Here is a 27,500-nt window from a genome sequence, read left to right as displayed (position 1 = left end):
TGGCGTAAACCGCCGTCACCCCAAATGACTTGTTTAGTATGAGTCAAGGCCGTCAAGAGCTAAAACTTGAACGATTTTTTTGGTCCGAGACCAGAAACTGGGGGGAGATCGGATCTACGTCCCGCTGGAAGGGCGAGTGGATTGCGCATCACGCACGGTAAACCCGGAGATCGCATCGAAAATGCATTATAGAACTGGCGCCTCAATATCCAATGCTTGGTTATAGAAGTTACGGCACGCATGAATCCCTTTGCAATTGCGATTTGCTGAATGAAAAGCGGACACGCGCGTGTGCTGTGTTTTCGACCCTTGAGACTTGAAATTGAAACTGAAATATCAGAGACCAATTACACACAATTGCCATAAATGGCTCTCCGGGTGAACGCCTTTTGCATTCAACAGACGGATACGAATAGTTCTGTTTAGTGACAGCTTGATCGAGAACAGTGGTATGCAGGTAGCCTCTGGCATGTAAGAAGGGCACGGAACGGCCAAGAGGCTTTACTACCCCAGATCCAGCTGCCTAATTCGACGGGAAGTCAACCACTACGGGAATACTCTTCGATCACAGACCGAGGCTGTGTGTACTTGCCCAGTGGCTTGTACGGAATATGTGTGAATCTGTGCACATGGTTTCAATTATGGCGAATAGCTGTATGAGAACAATCGCGGTACACACCCAAACGCACTTGGGCCTCCGAGAGCAAGGCCACGTTCAGAACCAGTCCACTGGGGAGCCGCGGTGATCCCGAGCACGAGAACCCGCAACCCATATTTATATTGAGGCGTGCCGAGAGCAGCCCCATTTTGAGCGTCAAGCACGGTGATTAGATCGGGAACAGTCGCGACCATCTACACGTTGATACTTTTAGCACGGACTCGGGAGTAAAGGAACATACTCTCACAGTTGTTATTGCATCATCCGCGGTATGTTCTGCATACAGATTCTCGTTCTTGAATGGAATGATGAGTGTTCCGGTGAAGCGCTCCATGGGACAATCAGGATCGTCGTCATCAACATCGTCATCCACGGTTAACGCGGTGATAACAACTTCTCCAATCGTATGACCTTTGTAGACACTGTCACAAATCAATGGTGCTGCGTAACATGAGATCAAAAAAAAACTGACCGCCTTCTCACATCGGTGATCTTGCCCGTGAACAACACTCTTGCAGAGCTGGAGCCACCTACAGCGTCAACAAGAATTGACCCAATCCGAGACAAACTTGATTGTTTGCGAGCCAATGCAATAGCTCGTCCAATGCGCCAGCTTAACGATACTGTGTTCTTAATCATAGCATTATCCACATAATCAGCTTTCAGAGGGCAGCTGGCCTGTCCTACGTGCGTCCTAATGAACACGAGACACCATATGATCATCACGCATAGTACTCGTGACACTGTCACCACTCACCCCATTTCAACACATGCCGCTCGTAAGGAAGCATCGACGTCAATGTCACGTTTGGCCTTTGTCATGATCTGTAGATAGTTCGTCGATTTTTACTGGAAACGTGAGAGGGACAGATACCATAACGTTCCCATCTCCACTGGATATAGCGCTCGGGAGCATCTTGACCCCAGTGCCGCTAAAGTCGTAGACATTGGCCGTAGTTTGGTGCCACTTTCAAAACCGTAAATTTGGAGCACACATCCAAGATCAGAATGATGCTGCTCACGGTGGGGTATGCACGGCCCTGTATATATGTGATGATTTTAGACAACGAACCACCTGCTTGTTGCTACATACCATAAAGTCCCCATCTATGCATGGTATATCGGTGTATTTCGTCGATCCCAGAATCATCTACAGCAATGTCAATATTTGTCTTCGCTCGACGAACTGAAACATCATACGTTGATCATACCGTTTGCGCCCCCGATCTCTATCCCACAAAGGGCTTCTGGTTTCACAATCTAGAATTATATCGTTAGAGCACTACAATAGTCGGACCAGCCAAGATGACATTACCCCTATAAAGGACCACAGCTCCGCACTAGCCTCTTGATATCTAACGACTCAAATAATCAGGTATCACCTTTCAGTTCATGCAGCGAAAATACTGACTCGTTGCCAAGTAGTCTCTCAGAGGACACTTCTGGGCTACCCATGCCTCCACCCCATCCAACCAGTGCATTCGACGTAAGTGACGAAAAGTCAACCACTCGCACTGTTTCACCTGACCGTACGAGTTCTCTTAGCTCCAGGAAAGTATGCAAGGGGGACCCGCCACCGCCGCATCCCAATACATAGCAGCCATCTGCAATCCACTCCAGATCAACCTCGGACAAGAGCCATTCTCTCTTTTCTATCCTAGGCTCGTACTCCAAGATGTCAGTCGCAGAACGCATGACCGGCGCCACAACGGCAGAGGCGACAGCGGATGCTACCATTTGTGGCCGGGAGGCGGTCTCCCTGGTAGGAGCTTCAACGTGCAGAGGATCATCGACCTCTAGCCAACTTGGACTAGCGACGCCACTCCAGTCTCCAGCGGCCTTGACATAAAAACGGCAACGGCCGCTGGTATAGGCGATCGGAATGACCTCGCTTTCCACTATGGCGACACGGTGCGGATCTGCTCCGGAAGCAATTGCTCGAGCGATAGCCCTGGCTTCGACATCAGCGCGAACTTGTACGATGGTTCTTGTGGATGTGTCTTCGAAGGAATCAATGATGCCTGATATCTTCAGATCGAGATTGAGTATCAATGGGGAGGAGAAGGTCATTTCTTCATTACCTGGGCAATGGCAGCGCCAACAGCATTCGCGACGTCGAAGTGAGGGAATCTGTGAACCCGGCTGATGCCCGCAAGAACATCTGGAGCAAGGATGGACCCTCCGCCGACCAGGTAGACTGGGATATCTTGGGAAGATGTTTTCATGGCATCAAGGTAGTTCTGGAGCATCTTCTTGATAGCACTTTGAGCGCCTTCGATGATCGACTGCCCAATTCCGGAAACAAGACTCTCGTCTCCAATGTTTGAAGCGCGACCTGCTGCAACAACCACGTCGGTAGCGGTCAGTGTAGAGCCACCGAACACTAGAGATTCAGAGGTGATCCGATGGCCAACAGAATTAGGACCAACAGTGACCTTCTTCGTGACTGGGTCCTCTCGGACAACGGAACCCCCGCCAAGGCCAATACTAGAGCATAGAAAATCAATTTACCATGAATGCTTGATACACTGTCAAAACCAGCACCTGGTAACATGTGGCATGGAGAAGTTCAATAAAACCCCACAGAACTCGTGATGGGCGGCGGCTTGGCGAGGGAACCCACTAGGTCTAATGGGTTGTCAAGCAAAATTAGTATGGTTGCTAAAACCTCTACTTTGTTCACGAACAGCAACATTCCGATGTCTGTCTAGATAAGATAACAGTGAGCCTGTTGCCACGAAGCTGAATGTTGTCTCAGCGACACACCGTTGTGCCACCAATATCAACTACCAGTGCGGATTGCTTTGAGATGCCTGACTCCAGTGCGGCCAAGAACGCGGCGCCGCGCATGGAATTCGTTGGGCCGGACGAACTTCGAGGAGAATTATCAATCGATTATGATAACCCTTGTCATCGAGACCTCTTCGAGAGAAACACGCACAAGGTTCGAATAGGAAGACGCGCAGCTTGTGCGCAGCTGAGCAAGGTGCCATCATTGCTCGTGATGAAAACGGAGCACTTCAGCTCGAGTGCCTTGGCTGCCTTCTCGAAACCTATTACCGTCTTCTTGGCGTATCGCAATAATGCAGCATTCAGGATAGATGCGTTTTCACGCTCCAGCAGCCCGATGGCGGCAACGTCCTTGGAGCATACGACGTCCATTCCTGGAATGCGCTTGCGTACAATCGCTGCGACTGTTTCCTCCTGTTGGATCTCAAAGTCGATGGGTGCGAACACCGAGGACACGACGACTGCGTGTATGCCCTGGAAATCATATCAGCTGCATCCAACGTGCCCATCATCGTTTCCGTACCTGACGGTTGATTTCGTCGCAGGCGGATTCGACTTGCGCAACGACAACAGAAGCAATCTCACTTCCGTCAATTTGCAGGCCTCCTGGGAGCAGGAAATGGGGACCTTCGAGTACTGCGGGAAGTGGACATCAGTATAGGACGTCATCGCACGTTCCACAGCAGCAACTCACGGTCTCGCAGCTCGTGCGGAAAGCCTACGAATGGTGGTGTTCCATGCGTAAAAGGGCCACACAGGCGAATGACCGCGACTCTGTCCAAACGCCGAGGATCTCTTTCTACCAATGCATTTACAAAGTGCTAGGATGTACGCGAATCAGGACGCAAGTTTGTGCGTGTACGAAGCGAATCTTACTGTTGTGCCGATACAGAGCGCTTGAATGTTGGACTTGCTCTGAGCTCGTGTCAACACGGACTCGATGGCGTTTTGGATTCCCAAAGTAACGTCCGGTGTGGTGAGGTGTTTTGCTGATGCGAGAACCTGGCCTCTTCGCGAACCCTCTGACAGATCGAGGAGAACTGCATCGCTGGTGAACGTTTGTCGAGTCCGCGGAGTCAAGCCTATTCAAATCAGGTACGCACGTATTTGTTCCTCCTACGTCAACACCTAAGCGTAGGATGGGGTGGACTGAACTCATTTATGGTCGAAGGACTGCTGGTATCGTCTTGGACCGACAAAAGGTAGGTGGGTATGATAAGGATAACCAAGATGGGGACCGAAGCAACCGTGGTGCTTTGGCCCGGGTACAACCAAATTAGCAGATAAGCGAAATCGAGGTTCGATTCGTATCGAGCGCTAAGCAGGAGCTATTACTTCAACAATAGCTTGGGCAATTGGGCGTGACCAAGCACCACCAGGTCGCTACGAGTGATCATTGCAAACATATCGGTCAGATAACACGTGCGAGCTCACCAGAACGGTTCACGTGAATATCAGATGACTGCTTGCTATTATTGGTTCGGACATTCCTCGGATGCAGCACTCGCAATTCGGGTCTTACAGCTACTAGCTTTCAGACTAGTTGTTTTTTCGTCTTACCGCTTCTAGATTCACCTGTGGAACAAAAGGGCCCCGCTTATTACGATACTTGGTCGGGCGAAATACCTTTGGGGGCGCTCTGCCTGGATATCGTGTCACCGCCGCATGCACTCTCCGGCTGTCAAACAGCAATAGGTCATTGTCTCTCCACATGTCGCAGCTGCTTTATGCACAGTAGACAGTTATCATGATCATAAAATGTTGGCGGAACCAACGAACTTCCGAGTCCTGAGGGTATTCTGCCCGAACAGTATCGTAAACTAGACCCTGTTGTTTGTCCGGTTCCACAAGTAAATATAGAAATGGGATCTGGCCCATCGGTATGAAAGTAGCTGGAAGAGGAGGGCATCGAGAGACGTGCAAACAGCGACGAGGAACTCTCAGCTACATAACGGTGTCATTTGCATTCATTTTAGGATGAACGGCGGAGTAAGAGGGGACAATCACAGCTCACCAAATATTGTAATTAAGTCGATGCTGCAGCCTGTGATGGATCAGAGAATTGGATTGATAGCAGTCGATGCTGATTCGGGTGAAGCACAAGCACTTAGCAGGTTGACCCGAAGCCTCTTGGAGGCTGAGTGAGAACATCGCGAAGCTTAACCGAAAACTACGAGTAACGCCGACAAGATCAATTAAATCACGAAATCAGAACCGAGTAAAGACCCGTGAGATATATATTCCAATTCAATACGAGTTAGTTCGATTAGCACATGTTGGTTTTGGCGGCCAAGGCCGCAGCGCGTTTCTTGAGACCAACGTCCATTCATCAAGACATTGCACCATTTTGATCGTCGACGGCCTGCGCAGGCATGGCCAGTCTATCAGATGACGGTCTAGCAGAAGTCCTATCAAATATGCCAGATTTCTCGGCACCAGCCTTTTCCTCCGCGGGCCAACGCAAGTTTCGGCTCCAACTCCTCCTCGATAACAAGGAAAAGCAACTACAGCAGGCTGGAACTCTCGGTCAGCGGGTTCTTGCACAGCAGATAGAGCTCGAAGAGAAGATAAGACAACTCCAAGAATTTGATGCAGAACGTGCAGAAGACGAGGAACTAGATACTGACGCGCGCGAACGCTATCGCGAGCTAGCAGAGACTATTGCTGCTTGGGACGCAGAGAACGCCCAGCTATCTAGTGCTTTTGGCCAAAAAGTGAGTCTTTCATTTCAAAATTTCAGACAAGCGCCTATTGTTGGTCAATGCCACATGCACCCCGCCTCGCCTACGAAATACATAATGCATCATGCACTAACGTGTAATCTACTTGTCTCTAGCGTCCTCCTACCCAGCAATCATCTCCGACCCTACCGATCAACGATCTTCCTCGAGAGGAGCCCGAACGCTCCAAAGCCTCAGCTTCATCTGCTGCCCAGTCTCGTCGTGCCAAAAATGCTGCCCATCGAGCAGACGATGTCGGTAAGTTTCTCATCCTGTTTGCTTTTGCTTTCACGACTCATTATTTCCCCAGAATTTGCGTTCGAGATCGGAAGCGGACTGCTTACCGAAGTGCGACGGCTCCAGAGTCTTCTCGGCGAGCGTGACAAGGCCATCCAAGACATGAAGGAGGAGAAAGATGACCTTGAAAAGACCGTCGAGTCTCTACGTACCGCGCTTCGATCGCAAGAACAGAGCTCAGGTCGGTCTTCTAATATTCCTTTACTTCGTGAAACTTACTTGCCGCAGACAAGTTCAAAGAAGAAAATTGGAACCTCGAAGTCACTCTCCAAGAAGTCCGCACCCAGTATTCAGACTCGCAGTCAACAATCGTGCGCATCGAAGGCGAGCACAAGCGGGTTACGAAACAGCTCAACAACACTCGAGAAGCAGCAGACCAGTACAAAAACGAATTGCAGCGTGTCCAGACTGCATACGATGATATGAAAGCTAAGCACGAGACAGACGTGGCACAGGCGCGTAAGCATGCTGCGGGTCTACAGCGCGACAAGTCAGACTTGCAGTCCTCGCTTGATGTACTGAGGGCGGAGGTAGAGAAATCGAGCCGTCGCCTCGGTCCACGATTCGGGAGTCCACTCACGCCTGGTGCAAGCCAGGGTAAAGAGTACTCGACCCCTGCCGCAGAGGATGATGATGTCTTTACCACAGCCAGTACCAACAACAGGCGGAAAATGGACACTTCGGCTGTGTTCCAGCCTGACGCATTTGAAGATCTTGTAGACATTTCCCCTGACCCGTCACCATCACGCCCATTCCATGCGAGCAACCACCCTAATAACGAGATCGAGGCCCTTCAGCAGCGGCTTGCTCACGCCCAGAGGCAGATCAGCACCCTCAAGGGCAGTTTGCATCGCGAGAAGGAGATGCGAATGGAATATAAGCGCAAACTAGAGTCTTCCTCTGGGTATGTACATGCTGAAAACGAGCCTCCAGAAGATGAGACGAATGACGATGACGAGACTGAAACTAAACATCCTCGCCGGCTGACGCCATACCGTTCTGGTGGTGGCAGAGCCAGAGGCAGGAGAGGCAGAGGGAGGTCTTCTCTTGTTACCAGGCTCGGTATGGCAGCGCAAAGCCCCAGCACTACATCTGATTACAATGCCTCTCCTCCACCACCCGTACCGCTTCTCCCCGACTTCGCCGATGATATTCTTTCCGACGAGGGTAACGCAGAGGGCGAGCCGGAAGAGCACTACCTTGACCCCTTACCTTCTCCTTCCTCGAAGCGAACAAGCGTTGACGGTATGGACCCCGTGTTTGCAAATGTCCTCCGCAAGTCTGCGTCCTACAGCGCGTTCCCAAGCCAATCTAGCCCCCTTCGCCATTCCCTGCTGGCTCGCTCCTCCCCTCGCGGTGTTGGGCGTGGTGGAGCTCCATCAAGACGTGCTCGTGGCGGTGCTGCTTTCCAGGAGGCCAGACCGGCGTCCCTTGTTGGGGAACCTGAGGCTTTATCTGCAGAGCTCGGCATTACGTCTGTTACTGAAGATGTTGAAGTCAAGGTCACCGCTGAAATGGCGTGTCAGACCGACTTCGAGGACGTGACGGTGCTCGTACCCTCGCCCTCTTCCTCAGCGAATGACACGGGTGTGCAAGTCGAGCAAGCCCTTGAACCTGTGCCAGCATCTCCCACCACTTCTGAAATGTCGTGCCAGACTGACGAGTTCTTTGTGATGCATATGGAAACAGCTGTGCAGCACGAGCCTACTTCTCCTGTTGCAGCCCGCGCAAGCTTCTACCAAATGCAGCCCCCCGATCGCGTTTTCGTCGCACGGAGCTCGATGAGGCGTACGACGCTTACGCAGTCTGATTTCTCTCGTTCGTCAGAGGGCGACAACACCCTACGCGGCGGCCTCCCCGGTGAAACTAACGGCCGGCGGCCCATTCCGGGTGGATTCTCCTCTGAGGAGGAGAGTGACATCGATGTTGACTTGGACGACGGAGCGACGGAGACCGGTGTTGAAACAGATACAGATGTGGACGATTACCACGACGCGCGGGGGAGTGTTGCTACAGAGTCACGGGAGGACTTCCACTCTGTGTTGACGATGACGGACAACGACTTTTCGGAGAGTGATGATGAGAGTGTCAGGGCGCTTGGAAACTCAAGGCGGTCGTCACTATCGTCTACGACACAACATCGGGAGTTACTCCATCGTGACACAGCTACCTACGAGGAGAAGGGTGTTGGTATGGATGACATCGAAGAGCCGAAGATCATCGAGGTTATCAAGGAAGTGGAGGTCATTAGGGAGGTGGAAGTCATTAAAGAGGTAGAAGTCATCAAAGAGGTAGAAGTCATCAAAGAGGTGGAAGTCATCAAGGAAGTCGAGGTGCCTGTTGAAGTCATCAGGGAGGTGGAAGTTATCAAGGAGGTCCCGGTAGAGGTCATCAAAGAGATCGAGATCATCAAGGAGGTTATCAAGGAGGTTCCGATCGAAATCATCAAAGAAGTACCTGTGGAAGTCATCAAGGAGGTCCAACGACCAGTTGAAGTCTTGAAGGCAGTCGAAGTGGCCAAGATGGTAGCCGAGCCCTCTAAGCCAGAGCTGAAGGAAATGTCTGTTCAAACGGATACATTCACTGCTTCGCCCGTTATTGCAAGTTGGCAAGACACCTCTGCGTCATCTGTGACCCCGACTCCCACCCCCGCACCTTCTGTCCCTGCGTCCCCCGCTCTTTTCCGAGTGGGCGCGGCAGTACAACAGTTCCAGTTTGTTCCTGCACCTGCCATCGCAACGCCCGCTCCTCCTTCCCCCTCTCCTATCCGTGACTCTAGTCTCAGTACCACAAGCTTCGGCATCATTCGCTCTGTTACCTCTAATACAGATCATCGGCAGTCAGTTGAGTCTACAGTCTCTTCTGGTGCCGATGATGGAACTCGTCGTTCAAGGACCGCCTCTGTTGTGCCCTCTATTGTAGACAAGACTCGTCCCCCTATGATGGCCTTGCCGCCTCCGCCTCGCCAACCGCCTCCATCGGGCACTATGCCACCACCCCCTTTTATCCCGGAACGGAGAATAGCTACTACGTCATCGACATCGGACGCGCCGCCACCTCGTCCATCCTCCCCCCCACCTCCAGAACTCGTACAGCGCGCCACTACACCGACCTTTGGCACAATGCTCTCTGTGCATGGCAGGGGGAGTGCTTACGGTCCAAGGCAGCATGGCTCGAGCATGCCCCCGCCCCAATCAAATTTACGGCAGCCGCCATCCACAAGCAGCTTTCGGTCTGCTGCCAATGCTGCGGCGTATGCACAAAACTCAGTTCCACCGTCCGGCTTACCATCATGGGGTGTGCGCGAGCAACAGAGGAGTCAGATGTCGAGCACATCCCTGGCATCGGATAGAAGCGCGCTTTCACCACGGTCGTCCATGTCTTCCGACCACAATGTCTTCTTAAACCGCGCACCCGGTGTCAGCGTGCCCATCAACCCTGGCAAGAATGTCGAACAGCACAACGATAACAGACAGAGTATGTCGACAGACCCTGCTGTCATCCATGCGATTACCCAGACCATGATCGGCGAGTTCTTGTACAAATATACCCGGCGCACCATTGGCAAAGGCTATGGAGAGAAGAGACACAAGCGGTTCTTCTGGGTGCATCCGTATACCAAGACTTTGTACTGGAGCTCTGCTGACCCTGGATCATCAAATGTTTCAGAATCGAGTGCTAAGAGCGGTAAGTGAATTGATATGATATTCTCTGACGTTGAATTGATGGTTTATGTGGCGACAGCTTATATCGAAGGTGTTCGCTCTGTTTTAGATCCCAATCCCATGCCTCCTGGTTTATACCAGTACAGCGTCGTGATATCCACAGCTCAGAGAGAAATGAAGATCACTGCTCCTACCAAGGAACGCCATGACATTTGGCTCAATGTCCGTCGTTCTCGTCTTACTTTTGGGTGAACGCTTACATCTGTCTAGGCTTTGAAATACCTGCTTGCTCGTCCCAGCCCTCCGATAACACCCTCAGTCAGTCAGAATGAAAATGCGGCTGCCATGAGTCCCATGTCTCAAAGCGCAGAGCTCACAGATGATGATCACCGTCATTTGATTGATACGAGTCCCAAAAGTCAACGAAGTGGCCACAGCAGCCAGAACGGTGGCACTTTCAACACCACGCCGCGGGGCAGCCGGAGTAGATCACAAATCTCTGTTCGAGGGTCTGTAGGTAAAAGGTCTGGAACGCCAGCCGCGGAATACCTCCGATGGGCAGCGCCCGAGAGCCCTTACAGCCCTGCGAAGTCCTTCGAACGAGTAATGGGTCATGGCCATGACGAAGACGACCTTGAGTTTGAACTCCATGGCCAATCTCAGTCGGACGACGGGTTCGAAGGCTTGGAAAATGTGCGCGCCTGTTGCGATGGACGTCATACTGTCGGTCACTCTGGTCATCACCACCACACCCACAATGGTGACCACCTCCTTGAAGTGGGTGCTCCCGCACGGCCTGTGTCTCCTGCGTGGTCGCTTCGATCACGAACGGGGAGCACACACTCCCATGATGCGGGCGGCTTGTTTTCATGGGGCCGAGGGGACGATGGGAAGCTTCGCTTTGGCTCTCGTCGATCTACAAAGACTGTACCTAACGCTGTTGGTGATCGGTAGTCAGGCGAACAGCGCCCGTTTCCTCGCTCTTGCCTTGTCTATCTTTGCTTTTCGCGCACAATGTCTCGCTTTCTCGCAGCCTATCCTCCCTGATAATGGTCTTCGCTATATCATGATATAAATCTCTTATATTTTTCACTTTTTTTCGTTCGTGTATGCATTATTTCATTTTTTTTCTGGCAAAGTTACCCAATACTCCCGAGAACCGAACCGCTCCTTGTATCTCACCGGAACGCTATCTAGCATACCCACACTCCTTTATTCAATTCAATATGATCCATCATTTGCTGAGTAAATTCAAATGATCAAATCTCGTGCATAGTAAGTTAACTAGTTAAATCTGGTCGGTGGCTGCTCAAACCACTACTTCGTCGACTTTAGATCGGTGTATACAAAAACCCTGGCACGTAGTGAGTTTGTGTACGAAGAGCGAAAAGTTGGAAGTAAATGCAACGCACTGGTGTCACCCATTCTCTATTGCAGCTGCAGCATACACCGGCCCAGTCATAGTTGCCGAGCTTAGCACTGCATTTCGGGCAAATAATCTTCCCTGCTAATTGGCCACTCTCTAAGAAAGGTTCCATCCACTTCATCTGTAAGGTCATGATTGGTTGTGGATCGACGACAGACAAAGAAACACTTACCGGTTCGACAAAATACCCAGAACATTTGGGGTTCATGAGGATCGGTGGACTGACCACCGATTTTATCCCCGTCATACTCAACGACGGAGGCGTGCGCAGCGCCGCGAGTTTCGGATGAGAATGCAGCTCAGCTGCCAGGTCCAACGGAGGCTGCGGCGGTCCGCCGGTCTTCAATGTATCCTGGCTATCTTGTACAGGCGACAGTACACGCACCGTCTCGGATTGTGTGGCCGTCCCTGTTGATGGGCCTTCATCGGTGGCGACAGATGCATCGAGTGTATCTGATAGGTCCTTCCCAAGGCCTTCCATCGACATTGAGAGTGATCGCGAGGACTTCACGTCAACTCTAAGGGGAGGTAAATCGCCCGTGTGCCCATTCTTGAGATCATCTGACTCGTGATCATCATCCGTGTCGAGTGCTGACATTGAGAGTGATGACATTGAAAGCGACGACATTGAGAATGATTCCATCAACGCCCGCGCGCCGAGGCTCATGGACGGTCGCCGCGAGGACGTGCCTCGGTCATTCGCAGACGGGCGCCTCGACGTGGCAGGCGATAGTGAGGGCAGAGCGGGAGTCGGTGGGCCTAGTTGCCCGTGATCGAGCATGTGCTCGCGGGTCGCTAGCTCTTGCCTACGAACGGTGGAGTGTATGGATTGGCACTGGGAACGTGACATAATCTGATGACTTGCCTGCACATCTTGCATCGTATTCGACGGCTTGGCACGATCATCGGTGTGTTGGGTACAGAATCAGATGGTGTTCGGGGATGCTTGGCAAACATTGCATTCTCTGGAATCGTCCCGTCTCCATCTATGATTTAATCGATCAGCATTGATTATCATAGGTAATGCAGAAGGCAGACTTACTCATGACATCTTCCACTGTCCGTTCCAAGTAGAACATGCGGGTTGCCTTATCACGCCGCGTGAACTTGTATGACGCTCGGTGAAACACCTTCAGTTGTTCCATAAATCCCTCATTTGGCCTGCAGAAGCATCCTTATCTGGGTAATTCAGGAACGAGATAAAGGAACTTACTCAACGATGGGCCTCACCGTCCTTATCATGTCTATAGCGCTTTCCGGGTCAAGCTTCAGCGAGTACATGAGGTATGCTGCGACGATCGTTGCGCTCCTGCCTGTGTGATCGGATGTCAAAAATTGATCCGCAAGCAGACTAGCGGAAAGCTTGAACGTACTGATTCCAGCCATGCAGTGTACGAGTACACCACGACCCTTGTCGAGCTCGTTCTGGATGAATGATATTGACGGCAAAAAGTGCACGAGAACATCTTCATTTGCACTATCGTCAATGTTGATTTGGTACTTGTTAATTGTCTAGAGGTGTCTGTATCAGCGTCTGCCTCGGATCCTCTTTCGTATATATACTAGAGCAAAGGAGCCTGAGGACTTGAAGCGCCAGTGGTACGCACCGCATTAATGGTAACTTTGCCCCGCATCGCTGTTACAATGCTGAAGATGTTTTTCTCCTTCAATCCCTTGACATCCAAAGCGCTCTGGAGATCTCCAATCCAGACTCCTGGTACAACTTGATCCATGGTCACCAATGGTAGATAAATGAGGTAGGCTGTGTAGTGATTGAATCCGCTCCAATTTTCCTGTTAGGACTATTAGGTATATTATTAGTACTTCGCCGGCAGGGACTCGACCAAGGTTATTATATGCCAATGATGAGGCGAGTGTAAATAATTCAGCAGTCAACTAGGGAACGCGAAGTCAAAGCAAATGAATGAACCACCAATGATTATTCGTCGTAAAACGTCGGAATGGCACTGCTACCAAGTGATCGAGCAGTAGTAATTGTTCATTGAAGGGGTCGAGCCCAAATACATGCAAATAAGCACTTGATCCGGAAAATTCATTGTCAATGCTTTTGTCCGGGATTAATACAATGCACGATTGTATCAGCGCTGCAGTTCTATAGTACAATGCATCGCTGTATATATTCAGCCTTGTTGCCTCGTATAAATATCAGACATCCATTCTTCTCTGAACAACTGACGTTTCTCATCTGTCTCGTCTCAGTCCATACTACTCTTTGATCTTCTACCTTTCAAATTCGATACCCAAGCAGGTCTTGGGGAACCCTGGTGGACACTTCAGCTAGCTGAACGTTTTATTGCTTCGCTCTTCAAGTTGCTGTTCTCATATTTTCCCCTCATGTCTGCATCTGTTCGTCCTACACTCCCCCCACTTCATACACTTAATCTTCCTCGTGGAGAGATTGTACACCCCCGCATCGATGCAAAATCGAAACCCCAGGTTAGTTTGGATTTATGATATACAACTTTTACTGAAAGCGGGGTAACTTTCAGATTCCAAGGCTGCACGTGCCCAGCAGTCAATATTCACATTCATGCCAGAACCGTCGGGTTTCTATTTCATCTTCAGCGTCTTCTCGTACTCCTTCTCCCACCCCTTCGCCCCCCTCATCTTCGCGTTCCTCTATTTTCGGAAGTCAACCCGTTAAATTTCGTATTGTACCCACCACTTTTGAGCATGCCAACGCAATGATTGTCATTCCTGATCCCGATGCTCCACACGTGCACCCCCTCTCCGGTGCAGTCCTCGAGCAACCTGCACCGAACCTTTTTCTGGTCGGGCCTGCCTTTCAATGCGTGCGTCAGCTACAACGACAAATAGCCAAGGGGGTACGTCTGCGCCCTTATCGCATTGTGCGTAGTCCAGCGGATCGCAGGTTTTCCATTGCACCCACTACGACCAGTGTCACGAAAATTACAATAACAAGCTCAAGTCCTAACGCAACGTGATGTATTGCTAGCGCCACCATTAGTGTATTACCATTATTCTTTTCGAGAAGTGTAGAGGAAGTGTTGTGTTTTATGTAAGTTACAAATAAACTAAGGTTCGAATACGATTCACTTGTACTACTAGTTATAGGAGAGCACTGTTACTCACTTCAATTCGTTGTGCCTGATTCACCTTGATCATCGTGAAGGAGGGAAGTCCACCTGCCGTCGACACGCTCACATGCACACTCGTGAACAAGTGGGGATTACTATTGAGACCGCACAGGATCTTTAAGCGTCTTTCACGTGGATACCTCTGCTCTCGACCAAGATTCGTGATGTGGATGTCCTTTTTGGTCCAGAGAGTAGTATCTCCCCTGACGACGTTGCTACCGAATTTCTGGCTCCCGATGAGTTTCACTAAAGAAGTTCAAAGCATCAGTGAAGTCAAAACGCTCCAAAGAATACTTTTGAGTTCGATGAGTTTGATCAGGTTAAACAAGGAATGATACCACAGGCCATTCTAGATCAGATTGAGGTTGTCTAACTACAGTCACAAGCATGATATCATGGTTGGAACGAGGTAACATCATTATTATCATTGGGAACGTTTCACAATACCAGCCACAGACGCAACCCACCATCATTTGCGCGTCAGGTCTCTCCCATTTCGTGTCGCATCAAGCTTCGTCGTGCCGGTGTCGCGTAAACCTTACCATCGCCTCGTTCGCAGAATGAACCGGTTGTTCTTTCAAGACTAGGAGCACGCAAACCGCACGAGTGGAGAAATTTGTATTTCTGAATTGCAAAGAGCGGAGTGCTGCCAGAGACGGTTCAAATGAGTGATTTAGCGAGAGAACTCACCCTGATGAACTACTATACTAACTGTGGCCCCAGTACCTAATGGCAGGTTATGATACAACCGGGGTCGTAATTGGACGCGCTCCTGCAGGTTCTACCGAAATTTCTGCCGTCTGACCTGACAGCAATAACAATTCTGCCAAAATCGATCAGAGTCGTGCCCGTAAGTATATGCAGGATATAAAAAGCTTGCCGTCGTCCTACAGTGTTCCTTCATCCTCAGAGATTCTATTCAAGATCCCCTCAGAATATTCCATATCACTTCGCACAGAAATGCATTTCTCCTTCGTCGCCATTGCTGCTGCTTTGACAGCATCTATGCATGTCAGTGTATGCATGTAACACATATTGCAAAACGAATGCAGATTGCTGCCCATTCATGGTTTGTGGACCTGACGTGAGTATGAGCAGGTCGCTGTGCAACCAGGATTCAACCGTATGACTCACCTGCGCGCCTTAGAATGGAGTTTTGTCCTGCTTGATGACTTAGGTTACAAAATTGAGCCGGCAGTACGGAGGGCACGTGGGGACAGTAAGTTATGCTTCTGCTTTCGCTTTGGTACCATGGTTGACAGTGCAATGCCTAGTTCGCAGTCAATCAGTACAGTTGTTTTGGGACAAGTTTTCGTATTGCTCGAGCAATGAACTTATCTGAAATACGATCGATTGTGCCTAGTATTACTCGTGGTTCATTGAGCTTCAAGTTGAGTTCGAGGGGCTGTCGAAAGTTCAAGTGTTGCCGGAGCTCCAGCTAAAGCCATTTCTGGCATTATATCATACCTCGCTGGTTGAAACTCTCATAAGAATATAAATTGGGTTACAAATGCTAAGACTTTACTTTGAAACCCATTAATAATTACTGTCAGTATTAGTCACTTTGGTTCATTTGATTATGTAACTTTTGGTCAATGATATCGTTCAGAACGTTCAACATCCATGCCACCCAAAACGCCGGAGGACCCAGAACAAAACCCATATGATCTACTTGAAATCTCACAGGAGGCTACAGAAGCCGAGATCAGGACAGCCTATCGAACCCGCTCACTGAAAGTCCATCCAGACAGAGTACGTCTATTCATTATCGAGGGTCTGAGACTAAATTGATCTTCTTGTTGCAGAACAGAAATGATCCTAATGCAGGTGCGTACTTAACCATGTTAAAAATGTAGCTAACACATCAATGTAGCCCAGAAATTTCATGCATTGACGACCGCTTCCACCCTCCTCCTCGATCCGCTTCGCCGTCTCGCGCTCGATGCGCAACTCCGTTTGCAAGCCGCCAAGAAGCAGCGCTTCGCATCTTACGACAATAAGCGTAAGGTGATGGTCTCTGAGTTGGAGGAGCGGGAGAAAGAATTCAAGAAGGCGCGAATGGCTAAGGAGCAGGAGAGAACTGCGAGGGAGAGCGAAAACACGAGGATTCGTGAGGAGGGGCGACGAATGCGGGAGCAGAGGGAAAAGGAGCTCGAACTGCAGGAATTGGAACGTCAATGTGCGAGGACGAAATCTGAGTCGAACGGAATTGTCGAAGAAGAATCCCTCGCTCCGCCGCCTCCCAGTGATTTGGATACAACAATCCGTATCAAATATGCACTGTCATCATGCCCTGCGCTTTCTACAGCATCCGCGCTCACAGCCCACCTTCGACGGTATGGCGAGATTGATGAAGAGACGGTGGTGATGTCGCAGAAAGCTAAGAAGTCGAAAAAGTCCAAGGGACTTGTAGATGGCGAGATGATAGTGACCGCACTGGTGCCATTCAATCAGTTAGGCGCTGCATTTGCTGTGGTTTCGAGCGCCGAATCACTGAAAGAGCGGGGCATGGACGTGGCATGGGCAGGCGGATCTGAGCCTCCGATCCTAGGCTGGCTCCGTGAACGCGGAGAACTCAGAGGACCCGCGGCCAATCGTGCCGAGCCGCTCCCGACAAAGCCTACTCCGGAGGGGACGACGTTCGGTTCGTTTCCCTCGAGTTTTGTAAGTCTGGTTCACTCACTCAATCTACTCGAATCACTGATTCTCCTGTTTGGCAAGCCTGCTCTTGACGATGTGACACCGCCACCGCCACCTGCTGCAAAGGCGGGGATAGACTATGAGTCGTTGACGCTCCTCCGTATGCGTGAAGCTGAGCGTGCACGCTTAGAGAAGGAGATACTGGAAGCAGAAGCTACTGAGGGCGGCTAGCCTTTCCTGGGCTGATCATATGCAGTGGCGCATCAGATATTTCCCGAGTCCCCAGCGTTACATAGAACTGCGGCAGTATCAGCATGTCTACGATAAGTAAGACCGTCATAGCGAGTCCATGTCGATACCAACCCTGACAATCTCCACAGCATGAGGGCAGTGATTTCGCTTCCCTCCGGCTCCACCGGGAAAACGCCTTCATGTGTAGCTCGAACTCACGGAGTGAGATCCAGGTCTACTAGTACCTGCACATGCCAGACGGCCTGTGTGGCAGTGGCAGGGTTCAAAGAACCAATCTGGGATTTCAAAATATGACGCCCATCGCTGATGTGAAAGCTAGACCATTCAGTACAAATCAAAGATAGACCACAACCAGCATCTTTGCTCAAAGATATCTCAGAGTACTGTATTTGGCTGCGATCCTCATTCTTACCACTGACTTCATGGTACATACCACGGGACGTTTTGCGGCTTCAAGCATGCGTAGAGCCTATCTGACATCTCCCAACCCGCGAAACCGGGCCAATCTTACTGTTTGAAGGATCCTCACCTTCCTGGCTTCCTGATCAGGGTGGCAACACGAGGCTCCAGGGACTATCAAGCCTTACTAATACCGTGGGTCTCATCATCAGATGCAGGCGTCATGGGGTAATTTTCTGGCGCAGTAAACGCCTGCCACTGCTCAAGAATTATTGTGGTATATCCTCTGGCCAGACTACAAGACCTTCGATGTGCTATCAGTTATCAGTCTTCAGTCTTTGGTCATCATGTAATCAAGGTTATGGTGTACGAGGTATCGTTTTGAAGCCAAGTACGTACACGGCGCTTCGAGCTAGCTCGATGATAAACCGCCTGTTTTTAAATGGGTGCTGTGATTCGGGACAAAGAACCGAAAAATACAAGCGCATGCTTACCGCATGGAGGTCGCATGCAGTATTCTGGCCTCTATTTTGATCTCACCGCTGCCGCATCGACTTGTTCGCTCCCCACTGTGATCTGTATTAAAGCGGGCAGAAGGGTTGGAAAACTGGAAGCTCTATAGTTGTCACATTGTCAAGAGTTTCTGCCGCAGGCAGCCATTACACAAATCCAAGCGAAATGAGGACAATTTCCTCAAGTCGGCAACATCTTGGGTGAGATTTCCTCAACACTCACAATGTGTAATATCCAAGTCTGAGGTTTTAATCGGTGTAGCTCCCATCTCCACCATGAAGAGACAGATTCGAGCTCCAGCAAGTTCTCCATTCAGACGGCGTTCAACATAACCGCCCTTCAACAAGTCAATATTACCATGTGCGATTTACCTATCATCCAGAATTGATGGACTTACATGCAATGACAGGACCAGCCAGTTGGCACCAGATATGTATGGCGTCCAAGTTTTTGGCGAGTTCTTATAACCTCATGTCATAACTACTCAGTTCTGATGAATCCCAGATATCGATCTTCATCGTCTGCCCAACATCGGGTGGTTGAACGTGGACCATCAATTCTATGTCAAAATATCCATTGATGATGCCGGCATGACCAGCTGTACGACGCCGGAGAAACACAGCTCTATGCCATGGAGCAGTAAACATATCTTGTATGTCGGACACTACTGCTTGATTCAAAGGCTGATTCAAAGAGCAGCAATGTTCGCAACTCTACCAAGCTCACATTGGAAGTATTTGCACATCGCCAACTTCACGATGATCAGTACATTGGTATGGTCCAGGGTTGTATTGAGGAATTTTTGAGGTACCCTGGCTGTGAGTAACTGCATTCTTGTATAATATATTTATTGACAGTTCAATTCAGCCATTCTTGAACAACTGAAGTACGTGAACCTCGAAGGCAAGACAGAGCTGCTCAGGGCGAGCTTGGAGTTCAAGCTTACTCCTATTGTGGGCGCTGGAAGACCTGCTGGTGGATCCCACCTTACCGAAACCGATCGCAGCGCAGGTATCTGGAAGGGGCCAATAGCGAGTGATGGCTATTGGGGTGCTGTCGGGACACCATTTCCTCCGGCAGTACAAATATCTCGTACGTGATATTAATTCGAATGTCGGTCACTCTTATAACTTGTGTCAATCAGGCATAGACCTGCACCATCTACCGCGAATCAGTTTGTTTTCGGCTCACGATAGCTTCTATGTCCAGGCTTCTGTAGATGACCATGGCCACAAGACCACCACTGCTGAGAAACCGCATTCCTTACCATGGACGATGGAGTTAAAACTGTGAGATACATTGTACCCGTGGGTTCGTGACATTAACTCCTAGCAAGAAATGTACAGCCGTCGTCCATAATTTCCCTCAAAGTCTTCGCAAAACGTTATCTCCATGGAGATCAGTACATCGGTATGGTACAAGAAGGTGTCGAGACGCTTCTCGCTCATTCCAGCAGTGAGTTTCTGGTCCTATCTGATTGGCTCGCTCGTCGTTGAATACAACATTAGCTAAAATCTACCACCTCATGTCTTTTGATGGTCATGGCAAGAAATTTTTCCTTGATGCTAGCATGGAATTCAAGATCAAACCTCTTCATAATACAACGGAGCATAGCACCACTCGGCACGGCGAAGGCCAGCTCACCCGGATAATCGACGACTCCAAGGACGCACCACATATGCCGGCAATGGGAGGTCATGATCTAAGCGAACCATTGAAAACGGCTGCTGAGCAGGTCGCCGGTGTTGTTGCCTCAGAAGTCCTTACTCCGCTCTTGGACAAGATCAACATTTTCATTCAGCTTGCTGGCAAGTTTGCTGAGGTACAGTTTCTGGAATTTGCCACTGGATATGTCTGATACCGTTCCGTAGGCCCATCCTTACACCAAAATGGCGTTCATGGTTCTCACTGCAGTATATCAGGTAAGTGGGATAGTCACATGTTCCGACCTAAGGAGCTCATCTGTTTTGATTAGTTGGTGGATGCACAATTTGCCCGAGACCGAAATATTCGTCAACTCATTACTATCATGCACGAAACCTACAGCCTTATCTCTGGCGTAGAAGAACTGAAAAGGATGGAATCGCAAGCAAAGACCATCAACTCCCTCGCTCGTCAGACGATCGAGTGCTCGTACTTTATTCGTGACTACATGCAGAATAGGAGTGGATGTGAGTTTCACAGCTTCTTACCAAAGCTTGGCTTTTTTAACAAAATTTTCAAATGTAGGGAAACAGAGCTTTTCAAACGCGTTATCCGATATCGATAATAAAATACAAACGTACGAAGCAACGTTCAAAGAACTAAGGAATGCCATACAACGGCAGGCCACGCTTAATACGCAACTCTTTGTCCTTCGTGTTTATGATGTGTTGCTTGACCATGGTAGTGTTCCATCTTCCATCTCTCATCCTTACACGTGTTCATATTACTACTAGCCGCGAAAGCAGACCTCGACGCCCTGCATTATGCTATTGGCGCTTCGATTGAATCACAGAAGATCGGAGATGTGTCCTCACAGACCGATATCCTGGAGTCGATAACTTCATGGGTCAATCAAGACGTTGGACAGCAGATCTACCTCTTGCTAGGTCCAAAGGGGTCCGGAAAATCCACTATCGCATATACCATTGCACGCCAATTCGACGCAATTGTGCGTCTCGGTTCGTCGTACTTCTTTTCGCGCGCTTTCCAGGACAAGCGAAACGCCACGAATCTGTTTAGCACGATTGCACGGGACCTTGCTGATCATGACCTTCAATATATGAAGGCTCTCTGGGACACCGTGAAAGACAAACGTGCATTACGTGAAACGATCGACCCACTTACTCAGTTCGATCGCTTTATCCTTAGTCCTGCGAGTCAAATGACATACATCGGCCCTGTGCTAGTGGTCATCGACGGGTTGGAATACAGTGGTGGCGAGTCGGATCGTAAGGACCTCCTGACTGCGCTCGCAGTGAGAGGAGCAGAGCTCCCCCGTAATTTCAAGTTACTGGTCACCTGCCGCCCAGAGCAGGACGTTTGCGCTGCTTTCAAAGGAAAATCTCATGTTATACAGAAGTATTTGAAACCTCGCGCCGACTCGCTCATTATTCCGCCATCCACATTGGGGCAAAACCAGAAAAGCAGGTCTAGGTCTCGCCCTCCCACCCCTCCTCTATCTATCCCTGATTTTGCGCAATACAACCTTTCACCTCTGGCTGACTCGTCGATGACCGGCACAAGTGACTCTACTCCGATATCGGATGTCTCGAGTTCAGACTCAGCAGTCTCCACTGTGTTTGACCCCTGGGATGACGGCTGTGATTCTACCGAGTCCCCTCCTTCCAGTACCAGATCCGTTCATGAGGAGCCACAGCCTTCAAAAAAGAAGGCTGTTGTACAAGTTACACGCAGGAGTGAAGAGTTCATCACTGTAGAGCAGATCTCCGCGACAGGCGGCCGTACCATTAGAGGAACCAATTTGAAGAAGCAGGATAACTGGATCGTCGAGCAGCATGATCATTCTCAAAATGGTCTGCTACTTAAAGAACTAGGCTTCGTCATATCAGCAGAGCCGACGAATGGTTTGGCGCCAATACTTGGATCATGCAGTAGTCGTCTCCCCAAACGACCTCGCCAGAAGCAGGTCCGAGCAAAGACTCTTGTCCGTCACTCCACGAGTGTGGATGGGGCGGAGATATCGGGTTGGGATGATGATCTCGCATGTCGGTGATATCGACCTGTCACATCTGCCTGCAGTGCTATGTATATAGAAATGTAATATGGTCGTCACTCCACTAACCCCGGCGGCAGATACTATGCTATGCTACCTCTACGTGCAATGATCAAACGACTGTTACTGCGCAATGTTCTAGTCTTCGCCCTCCGCTACATCTGTTGTATGTACTCCTACATCCGAACCGTCAATATTTACAATCTGCATCACCTCCGCGTCCAACTTATACCATAACATCTTTCGGGTTCGCCGCCACATTCGCCGTTGCGCAATGATATGCGTGCGGGCCTTGAAGTGATTCATCTTTATCGACATCTGGAAGTTGCTCGACGTCTTCTTTACCGACTCTGGCGCGCCACCATGCTGTTGATGATTTTCCATAATATTCCTGAAAACCTCGTCAGTCACGCACGTCGCAGTGCGGTATATGTAATTTGCGAAATGATGGGGCCACTGTTTGGGGGGAAACTGGCTACGTTTACCGGTGACTTAATCGTGGAAGGGCATCGTTTGGTCGACCATCATAGGACTGACATGGCAGAAGTGGCTGGAATCTTGAATTTGTTTATGATACTGGCGTCTTACCATGACAGATTTCCGGAATAGCGTAGTAGTTTTGATCAGGTCACCGGGGCTTGGGGTGGTGTTTTAAGTTAAGGTTCATTCGAGTTCTCAGGGTAGCAGATGTGAATTACTAAGCCATTATTAGTGACCGTCTTTTCGCCATATCGTCTAGTACCCAGGGGACTGCAAGACCTTTAGCTTTGAGGACAAAATGTTCAGAGTTCTGGGGTCACTAGGTGGCGTTTAGTACACGACATGCTTTGACGAAACGTTTATGTAGACTGAAGTTACTCACAAGTCTCCGACTCAGCCATATCGCATGTGGTTATAGCTCACTAGCACTATTGATGAATCCTTACACGAAGCGCCACTCAATAACGCCTTCCGAATTCGGGCCTGTCCGGTACTATCTCATATTTTCACTGACTGAAAAGAGTTGCCATGCTGAAATTTGAGCCTCCAAATCTACGACGAGTGTTTACCAGGCCGTACATGTACTCGCTCGTCAAACTATAGAGTGTGCATACATCATTTATGACTTATGCTGCTGAATCTGCACAAATATTATTTGTGCCCCCCCGAAATAAAAAGTGTGCCCCCCCGAAATTGAATTTGTGTGACACCCCGAAAAAGGAAATTGTATCGCCCCGAAAACTATTGTGTGTCGCCCCGAAAACTGCAACATGTGTCGCCCCGAAATTATATCATGTCGCCCCGAAAACAAAAGACTCATGCCGAAAAAAAAGTATGAAAAATTCAGAAAAGTACTTTATTGAAGGCAAACTTGAGTGACAATTGTAGACTAGTATGTATACTACTGGATGACTACCTGAATACGATCCATAATTTGACTCTTCTTCCTCTACAAGTTGAGTAACCATTGCCTTGACATCACCTTCAATTGCAATTGCCTCATCGAAGGCTTGCTTGATGTGCCTCGAAAAATTGATGGCAGTTCCTTGTCTGCAGACACCATCTCGAGCAAGGGTTGTACCATGCTGGAAACAGGGTTGCATACTCTGTGGCACCAGTTGTCAGCAAAATTAAAGTGTGGAGCTGCAAACGAGACAAAAATACCATGACTGTGTCAGTGGCACATTTCACCACTACCTTGAGGGAGACATCCACATAATTTCCACCAGAACTACGGCCACCATGAAGCTGGCATTGCTCTGGATCCATGATAGCATAAAGAGTAACCCAGTTCATTGCATAAGGGGCATAGAGTTGGTCTGTGTGAATGGGGCTATTAGATGTGACATCAAAAAGTGGCATTACTAATTAGATGCAATCCACTTACGACTCATAATTCTGTGACATATATGCCTCAGAGGGAGCCCACTCAGCTGTCGAAAAGCAGAGAGGACCACCAGGTAAGTCTAGGGTATACCCAAAGTCTAGGTATCATATGTAAGTTACCAGTAATGAAGATTATACATATGTGAGACACTCACCCAAGTCATTGCCTTTGACTGTCATGGCAGGCAGGCCTGCCTCACCGATTGCCTCGATACATGATGTACTGACCTCAGCAGGGAGACTAGCTATGAGCAAGTTCCAGCTCAAAGCCAGAATTCCTAAAGCATGGGAGTCCTTCTGCTGCCTCGTAGTCATGGACAGCTTCTTCTTATTGGTAAGGTTGTTCACCAGACCAAAGACACGTGCATGACGAGGACCGGCGTTCCAGCCAAACTGAACCAGCTCCCCCCCATGGGTAGGCTATCCAGCCCATCAGAGATATATCAGACTGAAAGGAGGAAAAACTCACCCTGACCCCCTTGCAGTCATTGACAGCCTCGTCGATGATACTATTGACATAAGTCAACAGGTCAGGATGCTGGCCACACTTGCCATGGAGTACAGCGAGTGTAACAGATCCTATACACCCAATTAACCACATGCAACTACGAAGTACAGGACCTAACCAACGCGCTGTCCACACTCCATATTCATCCCCCGCTCGTCATCCCAGACTCATTATCATCGCACACCTTCACAGACGGGATCGTACCCGTACAAGCGTTGGGACGAACCCAACCTGCCACTCCTGCTGAGCTAATCGCAGAGGCAGAGCAACAAGATGTCGCCATCAGGCATCCCATACACCGAACCACACCCTCCAAAAGAGGAGTACGAAGCAAGCGTCTTCGTACCGATAAAGGAAAGAAGCGCGCTACCAGCGCTGATGAGGCACTCAGCCCGAAACCAGGCCCATCGCCTCTACGGGCAACCTCTAACCCCGACGAGAATCACGTCTGTAGGTACTGCAAAATGCTTGGGCACAGACAAGTCCACTGTCCCGAATACTATTGCCGTGTCTGTCAGGAACTATCCCCAGGTCACCTTTCATTTTATTGCCCATACTACTCTGGGGAATCCCCCACTTCGCTAACATGGAAAGACGAAGGATTCTACCATACCCTCGCAATCTGGGAGAACGACAAGGACGAGGCATACACCGCCCAATGTAGGGAAGAAGAAGCACTTTACTTGGAGGAACGCATGAAGGGAGGGTCGGACGACCTTGAGTATTCCGACGACCCTGTCTATCACGCTAACCAGGATGATTGAATCTGGTGGCTTCAACCTTAGTGAGGGGGTAATGTTACAATCACTTTACTTCTCAGACTACTCTCACATAACTCCGCCATTATGTACTACTTTCCTCTTTTGTCTTGAATTCCTCTTTTGGTCTTCAACCAGTGTACTACTATCTCACCGTAGCCTTGGTCCGTGCGCGTATAGTTTCCTATTTAAGCACGTGTACTATTACTTAGAACGTCACTTCAATCTTACTAGGTTTTACCCAGAACTTCCTTCGCTTAAGACCACCAATCTTAAGTCGTCTGAACCGATCTCTTAATTGAAGCACTCCTTCAACTAAGTCTGCGAACCTCTTCTTATTTGAAGAGCCTTACGAATCTCAGCAACACGATCGCTCTATCAAGCCTTTGCTGTTAGAACTATCCTAGTTCATAACACAAGGAGGACCAAGACGAGATCTTTCAGTATCTGCCCCAATACTATCTTTGTTTCAAAGAGAAGCGCAGGATCGTAATTCCTCCTGGTATCCAATTCCCTGATGGGTCATCGGTGGCACAAAATGCAAGGACGAATTCGAGAGGTGGATTTCGTGAAAATGTGGTTATTCTAGGTCAGTCCTCAGTTTGTTCGCTTCAAACAGACTATGCCAATTCCTGCCTTCTTAGTCACCCATCAAAGCATCCCACTGTCAGTGTTGCAAGGGTGGGTGAAATCAAAAGGGAAGGAGAACACCACTCTTTCATCTAGCTCAGCATACCATGGTCATACTGAGTCTGAGAGTATATCCAGTGATTCAGAAGACAGCTCCACCTCATCTGAGTCGAGCTTATCAGAGCCCCCTTGCAAGACCAAATATCGTCGAGGTATGGCAACATGAGGGAGTTGAACTGGCAGAGCTGAATATTATCACAACAACATAATGAAATTTCAACACTGGCAGGAGTGGAACTGCAGAGCAGCTTCCTAGCCAACAGTGACCAAGTTACCACTATAACCAACAACAGAATTAAATCATGACATTGGCAAGAATTGAACAGCAGAGCAACTTCCTGGCCAAAATCTCGCACAGTATCGCAACAGGGACCAGGTTACCACTACACTATCCAGCTGATAATAATGAAGGTGGTAACAGGTATATGCTATCCCAAAAGCACCAAAACTCCGAAAATGCCATAATCAAAATTTTCACCACTGCTGCCCACTGCACTTTCCAACCACCACCATGGCCCCACAATCCACAGATCAGACTCATCTGAGGCAATGTAAGTAATATATTACCACCACTGTCTAGACTAATATATTGGTGGTGCATAGACTTTGAGCATCTTGCTGGAAATTCAACTGTTATGCATGCACTTCAGATAGGAGCAGATGTTGGGGAGGATCTTCTTGCTTTGGAGATAAACCAGGCCTTGCAAATTCTGTGAGCATGTTTCTAATGCAGTATCTATGTTAGATCTAACTATTTATGTGTGCAGGTCAGCCACCTGAAGTCCCTAACCACCAAGAATGCTGGATTGGTGCCAGGATCTCTCCACCAAGCTTTAGAGGTATATTTCCTCCAGTGCCGCAGGAGGAAGAATGCAGCTCGCTCTGAGAAAAGGACTATTGTGAGTTTTCTTCCTGCTTATCACTGGCTTAGTCTAAAACTGTACTTCATAGGCAAGGGTCCTGGGCCTTCATGCCACCCCACTATCGGCCAAGTCCCTTGCAGACACTGGTACAGTCAGGATGGTCACTCGTGACCGTTCTGCTAAAACCAGCTATAAACGGGGTACACTTTTAGTGGACCGTGGCAATGAGGATCTGGTTGGTAGTGGGGATACTGCCCTTTCTGTTCCTGTGGATGATTCATGGTATGTGATCGAACCAGATGAAAGCATCATTTTTGTCGATTCCAAGGATATGAATAATCTTTCTGTCTCCTACATGTGGTTAATTGGGTGTACAGTGGCTCAAAAAAGTGTCCCAATGTTTGTAGCTTTTCATGTAATTGCTATATCATGTGTTGAGACGTGGGAATATGACTAAGCTATAAGGAGATGTCGGAAAGGTCTGCATCTCAGCTTCATTTCGGTTCCCTATACCGTGGGAAACTAATGACATTATGTGAAGATATGAGTATTTTAATTTGATGACTCATTGGGACACTTTTTTGACTTTGAGTTTTACTAATGTAATCTCTATAATTC

At 49.2% G+C, this 27,500-nt stretch overlaps 7 protein-coding genes across 7 annotated transcripts; 4 read left to right on the top strand and 3 right to left on the bottom strand.

Annotated features, from left to right (window-relative positions):
* Nucleotides 1-397: 397 nt before the first annotated feature.
* Nucleotides 398-4,901, bottom strand: F5891DRAFT_461045 (hydantoinase). Its single transcript, XM_041371905.1, has 21 exons — nt 4,883-4,901; nt 4,552-4,831; nt 4,325-4,496; nt 4,143-4,269; nt 3,972-4,084; nt 3,600-3,922; nt 3,425-3,530; nt 3,346-3,365; nt 3,203-3,286; nt 2,740-3,145; nt 2,070-2,686; nt 1,974-2,013; nt 1,859-1,918; nt 1,752-1,808; nt 1,681-1,698; nt 1,533-1,625; nt 1,416-1,483; nt 1,131-1,352; nt 906-1,080; nt 680-852; nt 398-621 (listed from the first exon to the last, which is right to left on the bottom strand). The coding sequence occupies exons 2-21, from the start codon at nt 4,605-4,607 to the stop codon at nt 540-542; spliced, it is 3,012 nt and encodes a 1,003-aa protein (XP_041224049.1). The 5' UTR covers nt 4,608-4,831; nt 4,883-4,901; the 3' UTR covers nt 398-539.
* Nucleotides 4,902-5,865: 964 nt separating this feature from the next.
* F5891DRAFT_955612 (coiled-coil protein) lies at nt 5,866-11,084 on the top strand (the record flags this gene model as incomplete). Its single annotated transcript, XM_041375343.1, has 7 exons — nt 5,866-6,162; nt 6,285-6,426; nt 6,479-6,646; nt 6,694-8,822; nt 9,000-10,152; nt 10,210-10,352; nt 10,401-11,084. 7 exons carry the CDS (start codon nt 5,866-5,868, stop codon nt 11,082-11,084), a joined length of 4,716 nt encoding a protein of 1,571 aa, XP_041224048.1.
* Nucleotides 11,085-11,341: 257 nt separating this feature from the next.
* F5891DRAFT_1043541 (uncharacterized protein) lies at nt 11,342-13,564 on the bottom strand. Its single transcript, XM_041362148.1, has 8 exons — nt 13,164-13,564; nt 12,930-13,068; nt 12,770-12,869; nt 12,599-12,717; nt 12,422-12,542; nt 11,729-12,362; nt 11,543-11,677; nt 11,342-11,484 (listed from the first exon to the last, which is right to left on the bottom strand). Exons 1-8 carry the CDS (start codon nt 13,287-13,289, stop codon nt 11,440-11,442), a joined length of 1,419 nt encoding a protein of 472 aa, XP_041224047.1. The 5' UTR covers nt 13,290-13,564; the 3' UTR covers nt 11,342-11,439.
* Nucleotides 13,565-13,911: 347 nt separating this feature from the next.
* F5891DRAFT_1190853 (uncharacterized protein) lies at nt 13,912-14,925 on the top strand (the record flags this gene model as incomplete). Its single annotated transcript, XM_041367371.1, has 3 exons — nt 13,912-14,013; nt 14,115-14,402; nt 14,833-14,925. The coding sequence occupies 3 exons, from the start codon at nt 13,912-13,914 to the stop codon at nt 14,923-14,925; spliced, it is 483 nt and encodes a 160-aa protein (XP_041224046.1).
* Nucleotides 14,926-16,298: 1,373 nt separating this feature from the next.
* F5891DRAFT_1129476 (uncharacterized protein) lies at nt 16,299-17,546 on the top strand (the record flags this gene model as incomplete). Its single annotated transcript, XM_041364400.1, has 4 exons — nt 16,299-16,427; nt 16,481-16,502; nt 16,549-17,339; nt 17,397-17,546. 4 exons carry the CDS (start codon nt 16,299-16,301, stop codon nt 17,544-17,546), a joined length of 1,092 nt encoding a protein of 363 aa, XP_041224045.1.
* Nucleotides 17,547-19,069: 1,523 nt separating this feature from the next.
* F5891DRAFT_1190851 (uncharacterized protein) lies at nt 19,070-22,197 on the top strand (the record flags this gene model as incomplete). Its single annotated transcript, XM_041367370.1, has 10 exons — nt 19,070-19,131; nt 19,179-19,297; nt 19,347-19,571; nt 19,624-19,768; nt 19,816-19,934; nt 19,988-20,301; nt 20,351-20,401; nt 20,455-20,650; nt 20,709-20,864; nt 20,918-22,197. 10 exons carry the CDS (start codon nt 19,070-19,072, stop codon nt 22,195-22,197), a joined length of 2,667 nt encoding a protein of 888 aa, XP_041224044.1.
* Nucleotides 22,198-24,060: 1,863 nt separating this feature from the next.
* Nucleotides 24,061-24,477, bottom strand: F5891DRAFT_955406 (uncharacterized protein; the record flags this gene model as incomplete). Its single annotated transcript, XM_041375324.1, has 2 exons — nt 24,061-24,161; nt 24,219-24,477. Coding segments are annotated over 2 exons (360 nt in total), but the record flags the coding sequence as incomplete, so codon positions are not given.
* Nucleotides 24,478-27,500: the final 3,023 nt, after the last annotated feature.

This window comes from Suillus fuscotomentosus (genome assembly GCF_016647785.1).
Source record: "Suillus fuscotomentosus strain FC203 chromosome Unknown F5891scaffold_39, whole genome shotgun sequence".
Lineage (NCBI taxonomy): Eukaryota > Fungi > Basidiomycota > Agaricomycetes > Boletales > Suillaceae > Suillus > Suillus fuscotomentosus.
This window is presented reverse-complemented; position numbering and strand designations above follow the sequence as displayed.

Bases quoted from the DNA above. Each gene is read 5' to 3' on its own strand.
- F5891DRAFT_461045 (XM_041371905.1), bottom strand. From the start codon at position 4,607: ATGAGTTCAGTCCACCCCATCCTACGCTTAGGTGTTGACGTAGGAGGA. The intron at 1,809-1,858 runs GTATGATGTTTC...ACATTGCTGTAG, and splicing joins GCGCAAACGGTATGATCAAC to ATGATTCTGGGATCGACGAA. The intron at 1,484-1,532 runs GTATCTGTCCCT...AACTATCTACAG, and splicing joins GTGGAGATGGGAACGTTATG to ATCATGACAAAGGCCAAACG.
- F5891DRAFT_1043541 (XM_041362148.1), bottom strand. From the start codon at position 13,289: ATGGATCAAGTTGTACCAGGAGTCTGGATTGGAGATCTCCAGAGCGCT. The intron at 13,069-13,163 runs GTGCGTACCACT...AGACACCTCTAG, and splicing joins GCAAAGTTACCATTAATGCG to ACAATTAACAAGTACCAAAT. The intron at 11,485-11,542 runs GTGCGTTGCATT...ACTACGTGCCAG, and splicing joins ATAGAGAATGGGTGACACCA to GGTTTTTGTATACACCGATC.